General features: G+C 38.4%; 1 protein-coding gene across 3 annotated transcripts in view; it reads right to left on the minus strand.

Annotated features, from left to right (window-relative positions):
* Snx14 (sorting nexin 14) overlaps window positions 1–19,442 on the minus strand; it is a 67,437-nt gene that overhangs the window by 26,519 nt on the left and 21,476 nt on the right. For all 3 annotated transcript variants that reach the window (XM_052716197.1, XM_052716188.1, XM_052716181.1), the window contains exons 5-12: window positions 14,420–14,463; window positions 11,893–11,980; window positions 8,050–8,134; window positions 3,893–4,049; window positions 1,958–2,033; window positions 1,339–1,383; window positions 1,153–1,233; window positions 946–1,060 (exon numbers count right to left, since the gene is read on the minus strand). In XM_052716197.1, the coding sequence (XP_052572157.1) occupies window positions 946–1,060; window positions 1,153–1,233; window positions 1,339–1,383; window positions 1,958–2,033; window positions 3,893–4,049; window positions 8,050–8,134; window positions 11,893–11,980; window positions 14,420–14,463 (691 nt within the window). The remainder of the gene's footprint in view (window positions 1–945; window positions 1,061–1,152; window positions 1,234–1,338; window positions 1,384–1,957; window positions 2,034–3,892; window positions 4,050–8,049; window positions 8,135–11,892; window positions 11,981–14,419; window positions 14,464–19,442) is intronic.

The raw sequence follows: 19,442 nt of genomic DNA on the forward strand, positions 1-19,442 counted from the left end.
TAAAAAACACTTGAGAGTAGAATACTCAGATGAAAGACTAAGTCAAGATTTTTATGTTAATATAAAATATGTCAATGTATAAATAGCAATACAAATTTGCAACAACAGAATAGTAAGTATATTTGTAAGATTTTCTCTAAAAAACATATTGGATTAGTTTCTTATACTAAAGGTCTTTAAATATTTTAAAATATGATGACTCACTAAATAATAATAAAAATACAGCTTGTTGTAGAATAATCCTTTTGTACTCTGTGAAGATGTGCCTTTGCCAAAAGGTGCCTTCTGATTAGCTTAATAAAGAGCTGAATGGCCAATAGCTAGGCAAGAAGAGGTTAGGCGGGACTTCTGGGTAGAGAGAGAAGGAGAGGAGATAAATCGAGGTACGGGAGAGATGCCAGGGGACACAAAGAGGAAACAGGAGGTACAAGATGGAAGAGAGGTAAGAAGCCACGAAGCAAAACATAGATTAATATAAATGGGTTAATTTAAGTTATAAGAGCTATTGGGACAAGCCTAAACTAAAGGCCAAGCTTTCATAATTCATAATGTCTCTGTGCCATTTTTTTGTGAGCTGGGAGCCCAAAGGAAAATTCGTCTACAAGAGCTCATAAAGTTTCTCACAAATCCAATGACCCGTGACATTACAGTTTGATATTCTGAACAAAATGAAGACAAGGTGGTACTGATTTGAACTGTTAGTGTGATCTCTCACACATATCACTATGTTAGATTTTTAGTAATTCTTTTCTGCTATAGGATTTGACTGCAGCCAAAGATAAGATCATGCCCCACCTGGAAAGGGGTAGACACCTGAGAGAAATTCAGTCACTCTTAGAGTATCTAGCAGGTGAAATTTAGGCTGGGGACATCAGATCTGCCCTAAATAACCAAAGCATTAACAAGCATGAAAAAGACACTAGTAAAATGCAAATGAAGCCTCACCAACAGTCAGACAAAACTGCAGGACGTGCACGGCTCCTTCTTGTTTCAGAAAGTTCATAAACCGAAATAAAAGATCTTGTTGTTCTCTGATTTGCTTCAATTCTAACTTCAGCACCTTGTCACAATATGAGAGGAAGAGTAAGTTAAAGATATGTAAATGTATTTTAAAACTTTTATCTCAAAAACGTTAGTGCTGAAAATACTCACAGATGGTTTTTTATTTCTAGGTTCTGCAAATTTCTGCAAGAATGGAACCAAAGGAGAAGCTGGTTCAGTCGCTTTTTCAGGCTTTGAAGAAACAGAATTATCAGCTCAGTAAAATCCACACTGGAGTTGGCATACACAGTCAAAATTGAATGCAGTTACAAGTGTTGCAATATGTTCAATACTCACAGGACTGTCATCTATGAAGATGATAAGCAAGTGATTGACAGTATCCTAATAAAAAGCAATAAACACAGGTCAAAATAATTTCATTGTCAAGTTCTGCCAAGAATTCTGAGAACTTTCACATTATCAAGTTTGCTAGAAAAATGAACAGCACAGGCTAAACTTATGTACATACATATTACAGAGGAACTCCTAAAGAACTATAGTAAGAAATTCTTAACTGTCTAAACAAGAGCAAAGAGCAATATGCTTTGCCATTTAAATTATACCTGTTTTTCAAAAATCAAACTGAGCCTAAGTCAGAATTGTCCAAGTATACATCAATGGATAAATGAGCAAAATGTGACACATACATGTAATAGATTATTATTGAGAACTGAAAAAGAAAAGAATTCTAAAACATGTTATACAATTGCCAAGGACTCAAGGGGGAATAAGGAATTACTCTTTATGGGTATAGAATTTATAGGGTTTTGGTTTTTGTTAAGACCAAAGTTTTGGAAAGTGATGTTGACAGCTGCTCAAATAAGTACACATTTCATAACAATGTATTATACACATAAAATAGTTAAATAGTGATTCAAGTATATTTTATAATTAAAATAAAAATTTTAAATCTTACTGGATCAGCGAGGAAATCCAAAGAAGGAAGAAATACAGAACCAGATAGAATCTCTCTTATAAGTAAAGTCAGGGACCTGGAAATAGTAATAATTCTGTATTTAGTTATTTACATTAGTTTCTCATCTTCAAGCACCTCTGAACTATAACTAAAGACCCTATTAAAGTGAAATTATGGAGCTGGACATGGTGTCCCATGCCTTTCATCCTAGCACTGGGAAGGCAGAGGCAATTAGATCTCTGAATTTAAACTAGCCTGATCTGTATAGTGACTTCCAGGCTAGCTACAGGGCTATACTGTGAAACCCTGTCTCAAATAAAATGATGGGGCTAAGAATGTAGTTCAGTGGAAGGGGGCTTGTCTGACAGGATTCCTCAGTATCCTCCCCCACCCACCTACCCAATCAACCAAAAATATCAGATTAAAATTCAAAAAAGGATGGGGATGGGTCATTGGACTCTGCATTTCCAGCAAGTGCCAGGTGATGTTTATGCGGCAGATTTGTTAAAAGTGACTATTGTTTAAAAGAAATGAGTACTTTCTTACAAGAAGGACTAGGGAGACATCAGAACACTGTTCCTTCTAGAATCTTTAATATATTTATAAATTCATGTTTACAGGCTGGAGACATAGTTGAGAGCTGACTAGAATGTACAAGGTCCTGGATTTGATCTCCAACAACACACAGCACAATATCGTTTGTGAGCAGTATGTTCAATAGTATGCTCCCTAGGACTGAGAATATTTTCATTAGTAATACAAATTAGACTCAAGATTTCTTAAGATGGAGGAGCTTAGTATGATGCCCAGCATGCATTTTCAAGTTTGCACCCTCTCCTCCAGCTTCAGGCACCTACAGTGCTGAGATTACAGGGCACATCCAGCTAAAGACAGCTTAATCAAAGTGTTAAAATACTCTACCAACATGTACTTATACATCATTTAATGGATACGCATTTTCAGGTATACCACTGAGCTGGGCCAGGTGGCACATACCTACAGTCCTAACACTGGGAGGCAAAAAGCAGGCAAGGGACACTCCATAGTGTGGTTCTGTCTCAATAGATGGAAAGAAACAGAAAAGGGGTGGAACAGAACTGAGGGAAGGAGGGGACGAAAGAATAAGCCACAGTTTTTCCCTCTAAGAACTATCAGGCAGCACTCAAGAGGCAGAGGCAGGCAGATCCCTGTGAGTTCGAGACCAGCCTGGTCTACAGAGCAAGTTCCAGAACAGCCAGGGCTACACAAAGAAACTGTCTCGAAAAACAAAAACAAAAAAAAGGATTCTCAAGGTAAGGGCAATGAAGTAACGCATGGGGAAAATCTAAATATACTTCTACCAGAAGAGGAGAGAATGGAGGACAGGACACCTAGTTATTCTTTCCAGCCAGACAGCTTAAACCCCAAACTTAGCTGCAGAGTCTGCTCAAAGTGCTTCTGGCTGTAAGAATCATAGTGTGCCTATCTTTTAAAAGAAACATCAGGGGTTGGGGATTTAGCTCAGTGGTAGAGCGCTTGCCTAGCAAGCGCAAGGCCCTGGGTTCGGTCCTCAGCTCTGACAAAAAAAATAAAATAAAATAAAATAAATAAATAAATAAAAGAAAAGAAACATCAAGAAAATAAAGCAGGATTTCAAATAAAATTAATATTACTTGTACTTATTTCTAAAAATAAGTTTTTAATAACAAATTCTAAGGCCACACAACACACTTCAAATACTCAGCACCTAAACTGGCATTTTAAAATCTGACCAATTATTCTCAAGTGAGAAACTATTCATACCATAAATTCATACCAAGTTTTAGTGAAGTCCTATTATAATAAAACATAGCAATATATACATATAACATGTTAATGTATATATTATATAGATATAATATATATATATACATACACACACAAATACTACTATGATATTTTCTAGTGCATTTATACCTGCAGTCAGTTGCTTTAGGAGGCAAAATATAAGGAAAAAGTAACTCAGTAAGTTTCCTTAAATACTGTAATTCATCTCTTCGACTTCTCAAAGCCACATGAAGCTCTGGACCATATTCTTCTAATGCAGCTTGTTGTAAATACTCCGTGTTTTTTACTGCAAATAACAATAAAAACTACTGAATGAGTTAGGATATATTAAATTACTTCATTTCTATTACCTCATTCCTCTCCTAGCCCTGCTCTCTGAATATAAGGGGAAACTTTACAGAAATAGGGCATAAAGGGAGATTTTCTCCTTTGCTGTGAACTTACTTACTGTGGTGGTTGAAACAGAAATCCACCCCCACAGGTTCATAGTTTCCAATGCTTAGTCATTAGGGAATGGCATACTTGACAGGGACTAGGAGGTGTGGCCTTGTTTGGAGTAGGTGTGGCCTTGCTGGAGGAAGTGTGTCACTGGGGGTGGGCTGTTGCTCAAATTTCTAAATGGTCTTTTTAATAAAGAATCCTAGAGCCAGATATTGGGGTAAATGCTGAAAGATCAGAAAGACAAAGGAACAAGCCACCTTTTACCTTTAGGACTCCTCAGCCTGAAGAGCTCCAGCCAAAAGGGCTTCTAGCTGAAAGGGACACTTCTGCTGAAAAGCCTTTAGTTCCTGTCTCCTCACGCCTTATATACCTTTCTCCACCCAGCCATCACTTCCTGGGATTAAAGGCATGTGTGCTTCCCAGTACTGGGATTAAAGGTGTGTGCCACCACTGTCTGGCTCTGTTTCTCTCCTAGTCTGAATCAATCTCATATAGTCCAGGGTGGCTTTGAATTCACAGAGATTCAGATGGATCTCTGCCTCCCGAGTGCTAGGATTAAAGATGTGTGCCACCACTGCCTAGCATCTATGTTTAATCTAGTGGCTTGTTCTGTTCTCTGATCTTCAGACAAATTTTATTAGGGTACACAATATATCACCACAGTGGACTTTGGGGTTTCAAATACTAAAGCCAGGCCCACAGTCTCTCTTTTTTCCTGCTGCCTGCCCATCCGGAAGTAAAACTCTCAGTTACCTCCCCAGCACCATGTCTGTCTGTGTGCCACAATGCTTCCTGCCATAACGATAATGGAACTGTAAGCCAGCCCAAATTAAATGCTTTCCTTTATAAGAATTGTGATGGCCGGGAGGTGGTGGCGCACGCCTTTAATCCCAGCACTCAAGAGGCAGAGGCAGGCAGATCTCTGTGAGTTGGAGTCCAGCCTGGGCTATGGAGTGAGTTCCAGGACAGGTGCAAAGCTACACAGAGAAACCCTGTTTCAAAAAACAACAACAATAAAAAAAAAAATTGTGTTAATCCTGGTGTCTCTTCACAGTGATAAAACACTGACTAAGACACTTACTTTGCAATAAATTAATTTTCTGAGTCTATTTCCCTGAGCAAATAACAATTTAAACTCATGATTTCTACATAATATACTAGCAAATGACTTAAATGGGGGGAAACTATAGAAAATGTGTCCTAGTATACACAAGAGTTTAATTTTCAACTATCTTGTTCATTTTCTGTGACAAGAAAAATTACCAAATTCAGAATTCTTTGCTGCTTTTATATCAATATCATCCAGACAGCCACTAAGAGTATGGGAGAAAGTGGCTTCTTCGGGAGGTTTTGTATTTTTAGCCAGATCACAGGATATAAGAGGTATAATTGAATAACCAAAAGAAATGAGTTATCACACCTTTGAAAAGACAAAGGAAAGCCTTAACTATTTGTTGCTAATAAAAAAAAAAATCAGCCTGAAACAGATGTGTGATTCCAACTATATGACACTATCAAAAAGTCAAGCGTAGGCCAGGCGGTAGTGGCGTATGCCTTTAATACTAGCACTCGGGAGGCAGAGCCAGATGGATCTCTGTGAGTTCGAGGCCAGCCTGGTCTACAGAGCGAGATCCAGGACAGGCACCAAAACTACACAGAGAAACCCTGTCTTGAAAAACCAAAAAATAAAAATAAAAAAGTCAAGCCTATTGATATTTTTTCCTACTCTTCCTGACAGTAAAGTGTTCTTTACAAAACTGCTACAAAGATGTTCCCTCTTGTGTATTTTTTTTGCCAGTGACAAGACAAGTGTTTTGATGTACTATTTAGTCAGGCATGGTATATCCACAGTGCATGGGAGGTAAAGGCAAGAGAATCAGAAGTCAACAGCCTTGGTTACATATCAAGTTCAAAGCCAGTCTGAGCAATAGGAGACCCTATCTCAAAATAAACCAACTAAATAAACAAATTAGTAGGTTATATAGATGTAAAATCTTTTAAACTCGTTCATTTAAAGAATGTTTTAAAGATAAAATTATTTTTACTTTATGTGCCTGGTACCCACAAATGCCAGAAGAGTGCACTGAATGCCCTGGGACTGAAGTTACAGATGGCCATGTGTACATGTGGGTGCTTGGGATTGAACCTGATTTCTCTGGAAGAGCAGCCAATGTTATTAACCACTGAGCCACCTCTCCTGGTAAAATTCTTTTTAAAAAACAATTTTATTTTTATTATTTTTGGTTTTTGAGGCAGGGTTTCTCTGTGTAAGAGCTCTGGCTGTTCTGAAGCTGGCTTTGTAGACCAGGCTGTCTTCAACTCACAGAGATCCACCTGCCTCTGTCTCCCAAGCGCTGGGATTAAAGGTGTGTGCTACCATATCTGGCTATTACTTTTTAATTATGTGTGTATGTATGTGCTTGTGAGTATGTACACATGAATGTAGGTGTACTGTAGGTGCCTGCAGAGTCCAGAAGAGGACCTTGGAGTCCCTGGAACTAGATTACAGGTGGTAAGCCACCTGACATGGGTACTGAGAACTTAACTTGGGTCCTCTACAAAAAAAAAAAAAAAAAAAAAAAATACATGCTCTTAATTACTCAGCCACCTCTCCAGGCCAAAGGTAAAATTCTTTTTGTTGTTGTTGTTTTGAGACAGTGTTTCACTCTGTAGCCCCTGGCTGCCTATGTAGACCAGACTGGCTTCAAACTCACAGAGATTCTCCCTGCCACTACCTTCCAGATGCTAGAATTAAAAGTGTACACCACCACACCCAGCTCCCAAGTGTAAAATTCTTACCTGATGAAAAGACACAAAACAATTTTAAATAGTAAACTAATAGCTTTATTTAATTTAATCTCAAATCTAATTGCAGCACAATTTCCCAAAATGTGTACTAGTTCTATTAATTGAGATTATGAGGGATGGAAAAGTGGCTCCATGTTCAAATAAGGTCACACTGTTTCTCCACTGTAGGATTATTCAGAGCTTTTGCTTACAGGGAATTTTTAGAAGTGAATACAAATAGTAATACCAAAAAATATGATCACAATATCTGTTTTTATATAGCCACCTATGCAGAATGGCATTCTGCTCTGCATAATGCATTTCAGAAAGCACTGATGAAGAATACTAAATATGGAAAAATCTAAGTCTCACACAGAAGCAAGTGCAAACTGTTAAAGGGGACATTTTAAATTTGATTTTAGAGCAAGAAAAGTCCTTATTCAAGATTTCCTTCATTCAATCAGAAAACACTTATTTAACACAGGCTTGGTGTAAATCACATCAGCAAAAGGCCTACAGATGCCAAAGCAGAGTCGTTTCAGAGGTTAAGAGCACTAGCTGCTCTTCCAGAGGACCCGGGTTCAATTCCCAGCACCCACATGACAGCTCACAGCTGTCTATAACTCCAGTCCCAGGGATCTGACACCTTCACACCAATACACATAAAATAAATTAACAGAAGAACTATGATATGGAGAAACAAACAGGATACACAGTAGTCATATGGAGGATGAGAAGAATAGTCTGAAACTGCCAAAGTCATAGAAGCAGGAAAGAAACACGAGCGACAAGAGCAGACCATCATTCAAACTGGTTGGGTTTTTTTGTTTTGTTTTGTTTTTTTCGGGGCTGAGGACCGAACCCAGGGCCTTGCACTTGCTAGGCAAGGGCTCTACCCACTGAGCTAAATCTGCAAACCCCTGATTTTTTTTTTTTTTTAATAAGGCCATTCTTAAAGCATCTGTGAAGAGCAGTAGTAAGGGTGCCAGCACTCATATACTTTTAAATGGAAGCTGATGCATAAACAAAATCACTCAAACTACATAGAGCTGGATTACCTTTCTGTCTCGCTTTAACAATCACTTCTATATGTTTCATTGCCGCTTTTAATAGTTTCTTGGTTATAATAGATGGAATATCCACCTAGAAAAATGAACAAAAAAATAAATAAAACTTAAAAATAATTACTAAGTTGAAATGGTAAGAATGCTTTTTTTTTTTGTTTTTTTGTTTTTCGAGACAGGGTTTCTCTGTGTAGCTTTGCGCCTTTCCTGGAACTCACTTGGTAGTCCAGGCTGGCCTCGAACTCACAGAGATCCACCTGGCTCTACCTCCCGAGTGCTGGGATTAAAGGCGTGCGCCACCACCGCCCGGCAAGAACACTTTTATAATACTAGAACAAAGCTGAAAAGGGCTAGATCTAAGAAGAGTGAAGTGGGATATAATTAATAACAGAGACTGCACATTTCAAAACTGCTCTCACCACAAAAAAAAAAAAAGAAAAGGAAAGGAAAAGAAAAAAGTTAAGTATCTGAGATTGTGGACATGTTAACTAGCTTGTCTTAGTTATTCCACACTGTACTGACATACCCTAACATCATTTGTATCACAAAATACATATACTTTAAACTGTCTACTTAAAATAAAAATTTAAGCCGGGTGGTGGTGGCGCACGCCTTCAATCCCAGCACTCGGGAGGCAGAGCCAGGTGGATCTCTGTGAGTTCCAGGCCAGCCTGGGCTACCAAGTGAGTTCCAAGAAAAGGCGCAAAGCTACACAGAGAAACCCTGTCTCGAAAAAACCAAAAAAATAAATAAATAAAATTAAATTAAATTAAAAAAAAATAAAAAAATAAAAATTTAAACACTAGGAGGCACAAGATTTGAGTGGATATTTCTTCAAAGAAGAGATGCAACAGCAGATAAGCAAATGGAAGGATGCCCAGCATCCCTGGCATCGGGGACATTCAAACCAGTCACAAAGCGTTCACTCACCCAGGCTAGATAAGCAGAAACAGTGATAAAGAGGGTGTGATGGGCATGCCAGTTATCCCAGCAGGGAGAGGCTAAAATCTACAAGTCTAAGGCCAGCCTGGAACATCTAGGGAGAACCTGCCTTAAAAAAGAGTGCAAATCACAAAAGAGAGTGAGGATAATTTTGACAAGGGAGTGAAAGGGGCATGTTCACACACAGGCGTGGCAATGCAAATGTGCAGCCACTTCGGAAAACAACGGATGAAACCAAGAGCTTCTGTCTCATCTCACCAAGCAATTCATTCTACTCTTCTTTTTTTTTTTTTTTTTTTTTTTTTGGTTTTTTTTTGGTTTTTCGAGACAGGGTTTCTCTGTGTAGCTTTGCGCCTTTCCTGGAACTCGCTTTGGAGACCAGGCTGGCCTCGAACTCACAGAGATCCGCCTGGCTCTGCCTCCCGAGTGCTGGGATTAAAGGCGTGCGCCACCACCGCCCGGCTCATTCTACTCTTAAACACAGACTCAAGACAAATAAAAATACAACTACTAAATATAAATCTTCATGAGACTTAAGTTGAAAATAACCCAATATCCATCAACTGAAAATGATGAATAAATTATGAAACTGAAGTGCAGATATATGCTACAATATGACAATATAAATGAATCTAGACAACACTATACCAAGAGAATGAAATCAGTCACAAAAAGCCATGTATCAAATGATTCTATTTTCGCCAGGTAGTGGTGGCACACGCCTTTAATCCCAGCACTCAGAAGGCAGAGGCAGGCAGATCTCTGAGTTCGAGGCCAGCCTGGTCTACAAAGTGAGATCCAGGACAGGTACCAAAACTACACAAAGAAACCCTGTCTAGAAAAAAACAAAACAAAATGAAAGATTCTATTTTCATCAAATATCCACAGAGACATCGAGACAGGCAGCAAAATGATTGCTGGCTAGGTGAGCAGATAGGAGATTATGGTGAACAGGTACAAGGCCTCTTTTCAGATAACAAACATATTCTGAAATTGATTATATGAGTGACATATGCAGAACTCTGAATAGGCTGTGAAAAGCCACTGAATCCTAAGCTTTATATGGATGAATTACATATGTTATATATCAATAAAATTGTTATAAAAATAGAGTGCATGCTAGGCGGTGGTGGCACACGCCTTTAATCCCAGCACTCGGGAGGCAGAGGCAGGCGGATCTCTGTGAGTTCGAGGACAGTCTGGTCTACAGAGTTAGTTCCATGACAACCAGGGCTACATAGAAAAACCCTGTCTTTAAAAAAAAAATGGTAACAAAAACCCAGACGTCTTAAAAGATTATCAACCCCAGCCAGGCATGGTGGCACATACCTGTAATCCTAATATCTGGAAGGCAAAGGCAGAAGGATCTTAAGTCTAAGGCCACACCTTAGGTTACATGTAAGTTCAAAGCCAGCCTGAATGCCAGAACAAGGCCCTGTCTCAAAAAATAAACGACTGGGGAATAGATCTTAATGGCAAAGTAAATGGCTAGCATGAGCAAGGCCTTGTGTTCAATTTCTAGCGCTAACAAAAATGTGTATTATTTTAATACTAAACTTCCCTCAAGTAAGGACACACCAATTTGTGCATGTGTGGAATTCAACTTTTACTCATTTCTCTTTTAATAACTTCACCTGTTACCCAGAATATACAAACAATAAACAAGTGATTTTTCAAAAATATTCTATTGAACTTTCATCATTTTACTATTCCAAACTTTTTTTCATCAATTCAATATTAACTTTCTTTTGAGAATTTCATACATACATACATACATACATACATAGACTGTATTTGTATCCTTCTCTCCCTCTTCCAACTCCTGATTACCCCCTACCATCTCACACTCAAGACCCTCTTCTGTATTTATTTGTGAGTGTGTGTGTGTGTGTGTGTGTGTGTGTGTGTGTGTGTGTGTGTGTACATATGCATACACCACCTATGGAGTCTAATTAGTGTTGCCCCTTATTTGCATGTGTTTAGGGATGACCCCTTAGGATTGGTGTCTGGACCCTGAAAAAAAAAAAGGAAAAAAAAAAACAAGAAAAAAAAAGAAGGAAAAAGGAGGATGAGGAAGAAGAAGAAAAGAGGAGGAGGAGGAGGAGGAGGAGGAAGAGGAGAAGGAGGAAGAACTGGTTCTCCCACGCCTCAGCAGCCACTGACTGTGTATAGCTCTTCATCTAGGGGTGGGGCCTTGTGAAATGTTCCTCCATCCATGTTGGCATGTCAATTGGAAGGCATGCCAATTTGAATTTCACATGCTTGCCTATTTCCCCACAATCAGAATTAGTGGATATTAATCTCTTTTCTCATCTTTCCAATTTGACAGGTAAAAGAACAGTACAGTACCTCATTGCAACTTATATTTGATGTACAACAACACGTTTCCAATTGTTCGCAAGCCATTTTATATTTTTCTTTTGTAAACTCATTGAATCAAGTGGATATAGAAACATTTAACATGGTTAAACTTTATTTTGTTAATTAATAGTATATATTTACATTCTATACATTGTTTATATGTTTAATCCCAGTGAACTGACAAAGCAGTAGAGAAGTACTGTTTATAGCCAACAAACTACATACATATATATGCAAAACCTAAACAGACAAAATATCACTCAAAAATATTTTAGGAGGTAGATCTTAATCACTGCAATTCACATAAATTCATTTAAATAAAACATGACACTGTTTTCTACAGTTGTCTTTTCATTTTAAATTCCACAAATCAAGAAAATCAAGTATCAAAGGAAGCAAAACTGACCAAGGGACCAATAGTGATTAATCAACTTTTAATCTAAGAAACAAAAAAAGAACAAATATGCATACTATAGGAGAAAAAATAAGATTGTCATGATAATGTCCCAAATTTCTCATTATAATCATATATACCTTGTGAATTCTTCGTACTAAGACAGATGCAAAAAATCGTAAGGTGATTCTCAGTTCATCAACAAAGGATTCATCATCTGTCACATCCCTTCAATTAAGGAGAAAAGCAAAAATTCAGAAGTTCTGAGAAATACAGTTTCATCTTGTTGAAACCAAGAAAATAATTTTCCTTTTTTAAAAAAAAACGTATTTATGCTATTTTCTCTTTTCACTTACAAACAATATATTTTGTTGAAGAACAGAGAGAATGGATAAAAAAAGAAAACAAATCACTCATGATTTTAGCTCCAAATCCTAATCGCTATTAACTATTTCCTTGTATATATGCACACTAAGACCATTTTCTAAGCATCACCAAATAAACTTCAAAGAAAACAAAACTATCAATGATGGAGAAATAATAAGATACAAAATTTTAAGTTAGTTTAAAATATTTATATAGTAGTGTAATTCTCAAAAAGAGGGGGTGCTCAAAGAAAACTAAACTGAAAATTCACTTTTAGGCAAAGACTCAACCATTGAGCTACATCCCATCCCCATCCTGCAAACATTGTTAAACTGAAATTCTTACAAATTTCACAGGAAGAAGTACTTTTCATTGTCCTGAAATCTTTTTTTGTTTTGTTTTGTTTTTTTCTGAGACAAGATTTCTCTACATAGCCCTGGCTGTCCTGGAACTCACTATATACACCAGGCTGGCCTTGAACTCAGAGATCTACCTTTGCCTTCTGAGTGCTGAGATTGAAGGCATGCACCACTACACCCGGCTAATTTTCCTGAAATTTTAACGTCCTTATAGGAAGTACAGCATATTTTTTAACTAAAGACAAGAAAGACTGATGTGAATAATGGCCAGATCCTGAACTTGAGGATGGAGCTGTGACATCTCTAAGCAGAACATGAAAGACAAATGTGTCAACCATGCCTCCCACTGCCAACTCAGAGGAGCTATTATAGCATTACTTATATGCGCTTTAGAAATACAACAAGATTTTATGTCGGAAAAGTCTCAATTTGGCAATGAAAGAAAGGAGATTTAGAAAGTCTTTAGAAAAAAATTCAGTTTACAAAAGGTTTCATCAGTACCACTGTTTAAGTGACAAATACTCCACATTTAAAACATAATCAAATGTAAAGAAAAAAAAATTATAGAGCTGGTGAGGCCACTCAGTAGGTGAGGGAACAAGCCACTGGAGCCCACATGGTAGGTAGGAAGAGAGAAGCAACCCAGGCAGGTTGTCCTCTGACCTCTACACTGTATGTGTAGCACATTCACGAATAAGCAAGTGTGAAAAAATTGCATACCTTTCAGAAAAAATATAGCATATAAACTGTTGTATTAAATTAGTCTTAACACACTGTGGACGAACTCAAATAGTAGGATGTTTTTAATTAGAAAATACAAAAAGAACCTGAATCAATGCAAAAGTGAGGTATATCATTAGACTGTCAGATTTATATGTTCAAATACAATAAACACACAATGATTACTTAAAGAAACATGCATCAATCAAATGACATTAAATTGGATGCCTGACTCTAAATTAAAATCTCATTTTTCTTTTTATAGCACTATAATGTTTTCTATGTCCTGCAAGAAACAGCATTCATGTACCTTGTATGCACTAAAGTTTCTTGGGGTGGGGGGAAACACGATTTTTTCAGAGAATCTATTAAAATGATCTTTCAATTTGTGTATATATATATATATGTGTGTGTGTGTGTGTGTGTGTGTGTGTGTGTACCTGTCTGTTTATATATGCAACTGTTTGTGCATGCATGTGTGCACATATGTACACAGAGACCAGAGGTCAACCCTGGCCGTTCCTCAGGCATCATCCACCTTACTAGGACCTAGTACTCACCAAGTCTAAGCTAGGCTGTCTGACAACCAAGTCCCCATGATCCCCAGTGATCCCCAGTGATCCTCTGGTCTCTGCACGCTCAGCACTGGAATTACAAGCATTCATGAACCACACCAAGCTTTTTACCTGTGTACTGGGGATAAAACTCAGGGTCCCATACTTGCATGGCAAGTACTTTACCAACTAAGTTATCTCCCCAGCCCCTGGAAAAATTGTATAAGAAAATTTTGTTGTTGTTTGTTGCAGAGAGGATTTCCTATATAGGCCAAGTGGGCCTCAAACTTGTAATTCTCCTGCCTCCCAAGTTCAATGATTAAAGGCTTGCTTCACTATGCCACAAATGATTCTTAATTGGAGCCAATTAAATCTTCCAGGTATTACTGGGTCATTTCTGAGGGTCTTTATGGTAGTCAGATTGAAAGAGAGTGTACTACCAGCATTTAATGGGAAATAGGTCAGGAATAGATCAGAGACACAGGTAAATATCCAACAACACACAATGTAGCTCTCCACAATAAAGATTTGGCCTTAATTGTCACTGACATATCCTGGCTTACACAGAAAATACATCATTAACATGTTTAATTTAATGCTATTGGCCATATTAGGGGCAGGGGAGGGGGAGTAGGGGATGGAGCTCTTATGGAAAAAAAAAAACATACCTGTACCAAGGATAAACAAAGTTTTCCAACACTAATTCAAGAACCTGCACAAGAAAATTTTAAAGAAAAATAATTAACTATAGGGAAATAAACCATACTACTAAATGATATATATTAGCAACAACCAATTTTATTATACCAAATACCTCCCCTTTTTGGGGAGGCAAGGGGTTCAAGACAGGGTTTCTTTGTATAGCCTTGGCTGTCCTGGATTTAGCTCTGTATACTAAGCTGGCCTTGAACGCAGATACCCATCTACCTCTGCCTCCCAAGTGCTGGGAGTAAAGGCTTGTGCCACTGCCCAGCTGACAAAACTTCTTGACAATATATTTATGTCAACTTTACATGGTTGTGAGGCTCAATAAGAACTGAAGGGGAAAAAATTTGAAATTATATAATCCAGAAAAGAAGTTTCTATTAGAATGGCACATATATCTTGAATATCTCCATAATCAAAAGTGTTTCAACAAGGGCCATCAAGATGGCTAAGCAGGTAAACGTACTTACTTGGGTAAGTATGGTGAGATGAGTTTGAGTCCTAGAATCCATGAAAAGGTGGAAGGAGAGAACTGACTCCAGAAAGTTGTCCTGATATATATACATACACCATGCATACAAACCACACACACACATCATGCACATAATACACACAATAATAAATTTTTAATCTTTTTTCAATGAATTGTTCCTAACTGGTTTCACTAAACAAAAACAAAAACTGATCAACCAAAAAAAAAAAAAAACAGTACATAAGATTTACACAGAGAATCAAAATCAGGTGTCCCTGATTTTCTCTGAAGGAACAATGGTGACTGAAGGGCATGAAGGGAAAATCTGGGACACTCCTAATGTTTTATTTCTTGCTCTGATGATACTTATATGGATGCACTCACTTTCTGAAAACTTCAGCTTATATACTTAAAACCAGTATATAAGATAACAGATCAAAAGACCCCTAGGTTCAGTTAAATATTCCATTTCTTGGGTCTGAGTGGAGCTGCATGTTGTAACTTTAACAAGGAGTTGCAGCATTGTGCAGTAACTCACAAAAGCAAGAGAGAAGAGGAAGCAATGTGTGTTCGCTAGTTTTATGTCAACTAGAGACGTTATGATTGTGGTGGCTCACGCCTTTAATGTCAGCACTTGAGAGGCAGAGGCAGGCAGATCTCTGTGAGTTCAAGGCTAGCCTGGTCTACATAGTGAGTTCCAGGACAGCTAGGGCTACACAGAGAAATTCTGTCTCAAAAAACTAGGAAAGGAGAGAGAGAAAAAAGAAGAGAAGAAAAGGAAAGAGAGATTGAAAAAAAAAATGCTTCCATAAGATCAGGCTGCAGGCAAGCCTGTAGGGCATTTTCTTAATTAGTGATTGATGGGAAAGGGCCTAGCCCACTGTGGGTAGTGCCATCCCTGGGCAGGTAGGCCTGGGTTCTATAAGAAAGCAGGCTGAGCAAGCTAGGGGCAGCAAGTCAGGAAATAGCACCCCTCCATGGCCTCACCATCAGCTCCTGCCTCCAGGTCCATGCCCTACTTGAGTTCCTGTCCTAATTTCCTTTGGTGATGAATAGTGATATAGAAGTATAAGCCAAATAAATAAACCCTTCTCCCCAACTTGCTTTTAATCATGTTGTTTCATCACAGCAATAATAACCCTAAGACACAATGTATCTTTCAAAAATGATTTGCCAGCCAGGAGGTGGTGGCCCACACCTTTAATCCCAACACTCGGGAGGCAGAGGCAAGCAGATCTCTATGAATTCGAGGCCAGTCTGGTCTACAGATGGTCCAGGATAGCCAAGGCTTCACAGAGAAATCTTGTCTCAAAGGAAAAAAAATAAGATTTGCCATTTCCTTTCCTGGCATCATTAACCAAAGATGTCCATTTCTAAGCAGTAAGGCTAAAATCATTTGTTTTTGTTTTTTTTTTTTTTAATTACCAAAACTAAACATTAATTATACTAGGGCGGGGGGGGGGGGGGGGGGGGGGGGGGGGGGGGGGGGGGGGGGGGGGGGGGTCACTAAACCCTCAGCTCTCTTCTGTGGCTCCATTGCTTGAATTGTTTCCCAGCAGCTGACTCTCAACTAGTCTCCCTGCTTCCAAGCTTGCTACCCTCTAGCCTCCAGATGTACCAGTGATCTAAAACATGCATTCACCACACACTTCCCTATGAAACCCTCAATGGATTATACCAAACCAAAATACCTGAAAAGCAAAATGGCTGTGCTAATTCTGGAGAGCCTACATGCCAGCAACCACAGCCACTTCCTTCCTTTTCACTTCCTGCTACACCGTAAGTCACATCTAAAGCTCTAGTCACACAGTTTGAAAATCATTAGCTTCCAAGTTCAAATAATCTGAAGCCTTCTGATTTCTTTTTCTTGGAGACACAGGGTCTCTCTATATATTCCTAGAACTCACTAAGGAGGTCACAGAAATATGTCTGCCCCTGCCTCCCAAGTGCTAGGATTAAAGGTACACACCACCATGCCCAGCATGATTTCCTAACAGCTATATAAAATACTGGATAAGAACTAAACTGGACCTGACTTTTTTCTTTGTGTGTGTTGTGGAATATTATTTTAAGATGTGTTATATTTGCTTATGCTGTGGAACATTTGTTTAATAAAATGATGTAAAGATGTGTTGCATTCTTTTATGTTGCATTTGTTTAACTCTGTGAAGCTATGTTACTGTGCCTGTCTAAAACACCTGATTGGTCTAATAAAGAGCTGAACGGCCAATAGCAAGACAGGAGAAAGGATAGGCAGGGCTGGCAGGAAGACAGAATAAATAGAAGGAGAACAAGAGAGACAGAATCGAGTAGAAAGAAAAAGGAGGAGGTCATCAGGGGCCAACCATCCAGCTACACAGCAAGCCATGGAGTGGAAGTAAAGAAAAGTATACTGAACAGACAAAGATAAAAGTCCAGAGGCAAAAGGTAGATGGGATAACTTAAGAAATGCTGGCTAGAAATAAGGCAGGCTAAGGCCAGACATTCATAAGAAAGAATAAGCCTCTGTGTGTATATCTATTTGGTAGCTGGGTGGTGGGCCCCCAAAGAGCAAAGAGCCAAAGAGTAAAAACACAACCAACTACATGTGTGTCTGTGTGCATGGAGGTTAGAGATCATCTTCAGCACCTTTCACTATCAACTCCAACATCTTTCTCTCTCTCTCTAAATGGAAGTTCTAGCAAAGAAGGACCAATTGCACCTCATTTCTCTTTTCACCCCCTAAGGCCTGCTACCCCAGTTCCTGTCTCTATCAAGATCATTTTAAATGTACCAATACTGTGAGCCATACTAGTACGCTTTCTGTTGCTGTGGTAAAACACAGACCAAAACCGACTTGGGGAAGGAGTGGGTTTATTTCATCTAACACTTTACAGTTCAACAAGAGGAAAGCCAAGGCAGGAATCTGGAGGCAGGAACTACAGCAAAGGCCATGAAAAACTCTTGCATACTGGCTTGCTCTCCATGGTTTGCAAAGTCTGCTTTCTTATACAACCTAGAACCACCTGCCCAGGGGTAGCAGCACATACTGTAAGCTGGGCCCTCCCACATCAATCATCAATCAAGAAAATGACCCACAGGTCAGTCTGATGTAGGTAAATTCTCAAGTGAGGATGACTCTAGTTTCTGTCAAGTTCACAAAACTCCCCAGCACAACAGACATAGGGTTAAGAGCTTTACCTAAGTTTTTTCATTTTTGTAATGAGTGAAGTGGTCTAAATTCTCTAAATAGTAGCCACGTTTTTCAAAATGTAAAAAGAACTGGATGAAATTAGTTGTAAGAAATAGATGAAATTGTTTTATTTAACCTAATATAGCCAAAACTATGATCATTTTAACATTTAGCTGGGCGATGATGGCACACACCTTTAATCCCAGCACTTGGGAGGCAGAGGCAGGCATACCTCTGTGAGTTCAAGGCCAGCCTGGTCTACAGAGCTAGTTCCAGGACAGCTAGGGCTATTACACAGAGAAACCCTGTCTCGGAAAAAAAAAATTTTTTTTTAATCAATATAACAGAGACATTTAACATTTTTTCTAAGCCTTTAAAATCTAGTATGTATGTACATATATATGTATATGTGTGTGTATGTATGCATGTATTTATGTCTAGCACATCTTGGATTGTACTAGAACACTTCAGGTATTTACTGATGCTACATGTGTAGTCGTGAATGCCATACTGAAAGCACAATAAATATCTCCCCAATGCTAGGGATGGCACCCAGGCTCTTGCACATGGTATATAGGCATACTACCACTGAATTCCATTCCTAGCTCTGGACTGCATAGTTTAAATCAACAAATCAAAGAAACAGAAAAAGCCTAAGAAGCAACAAAAATGAAAAATGCCAAGTGTTTGACAATGCATGCAGCTTACATTTAGAACACACACAAAATGAGATAAAGGATAAACCAGGGTTCAGCTGCCTGGTGCTATTCTTGAACTAATTAGCATTCAATGTAGTTCAGTACATAGCTATCATCTATCATTGCTCAACCGCCTATGTGACTCCAAATCAGTTGTTGAAAAAGTGAGATACTCCACACTCCCTATCTTTAAGGACTTGACTAATACCTTGGATGCAAAGAAAAGGTATGTCTTTTCAAACAAATAAATAAGTATGAAAGAAAAGCAAAATAGAAGCTTTGTGACTAGAATAGGATACAAACTTTCTAGAGAGCATTACCCTATAGCTTAGTCAGTGTTAAAACTGGAGTCATACTTCATTAAGATACATGCTTAAGAGTTCAATGTTCCTTTGCAAATGGTTATTTCCCTATCATAAAGACACCCGCTCTTACAGTAGTAGTTTCCTTGACTGAAATGTCTATATAAATTTGACATTAGAATAGCTTAATATTCAAGGTGTTTACTTCATGACCATTATCCAACCAAGAACTCACTAGGTGATAAACATTAAGATGTGGTTGTGGTGTTTGTTTGTTTGTTTGTTTTCATTGCTGTTGTTTATTTTTTGTTTTTTGTTTGTTTGTTTGTTTAAGACAGGTTC

This window comes from Peromyscus californicus, unplaced genomic scaffold (assembly GCF_007827085.1).
Source record: "Peromyscus californicus insignis strain IS unplaced genomic scaffold, ASM782708v3 Scaffold_11__1_contigs__length_118956290, whole genome shotgun sequence".
Lineage (NCBI taxonomy): Eukaryota > Metazoa > Chordata > Mammalia > Rodentia > Cricetidae > Peromyscus > Peromyscus californicus.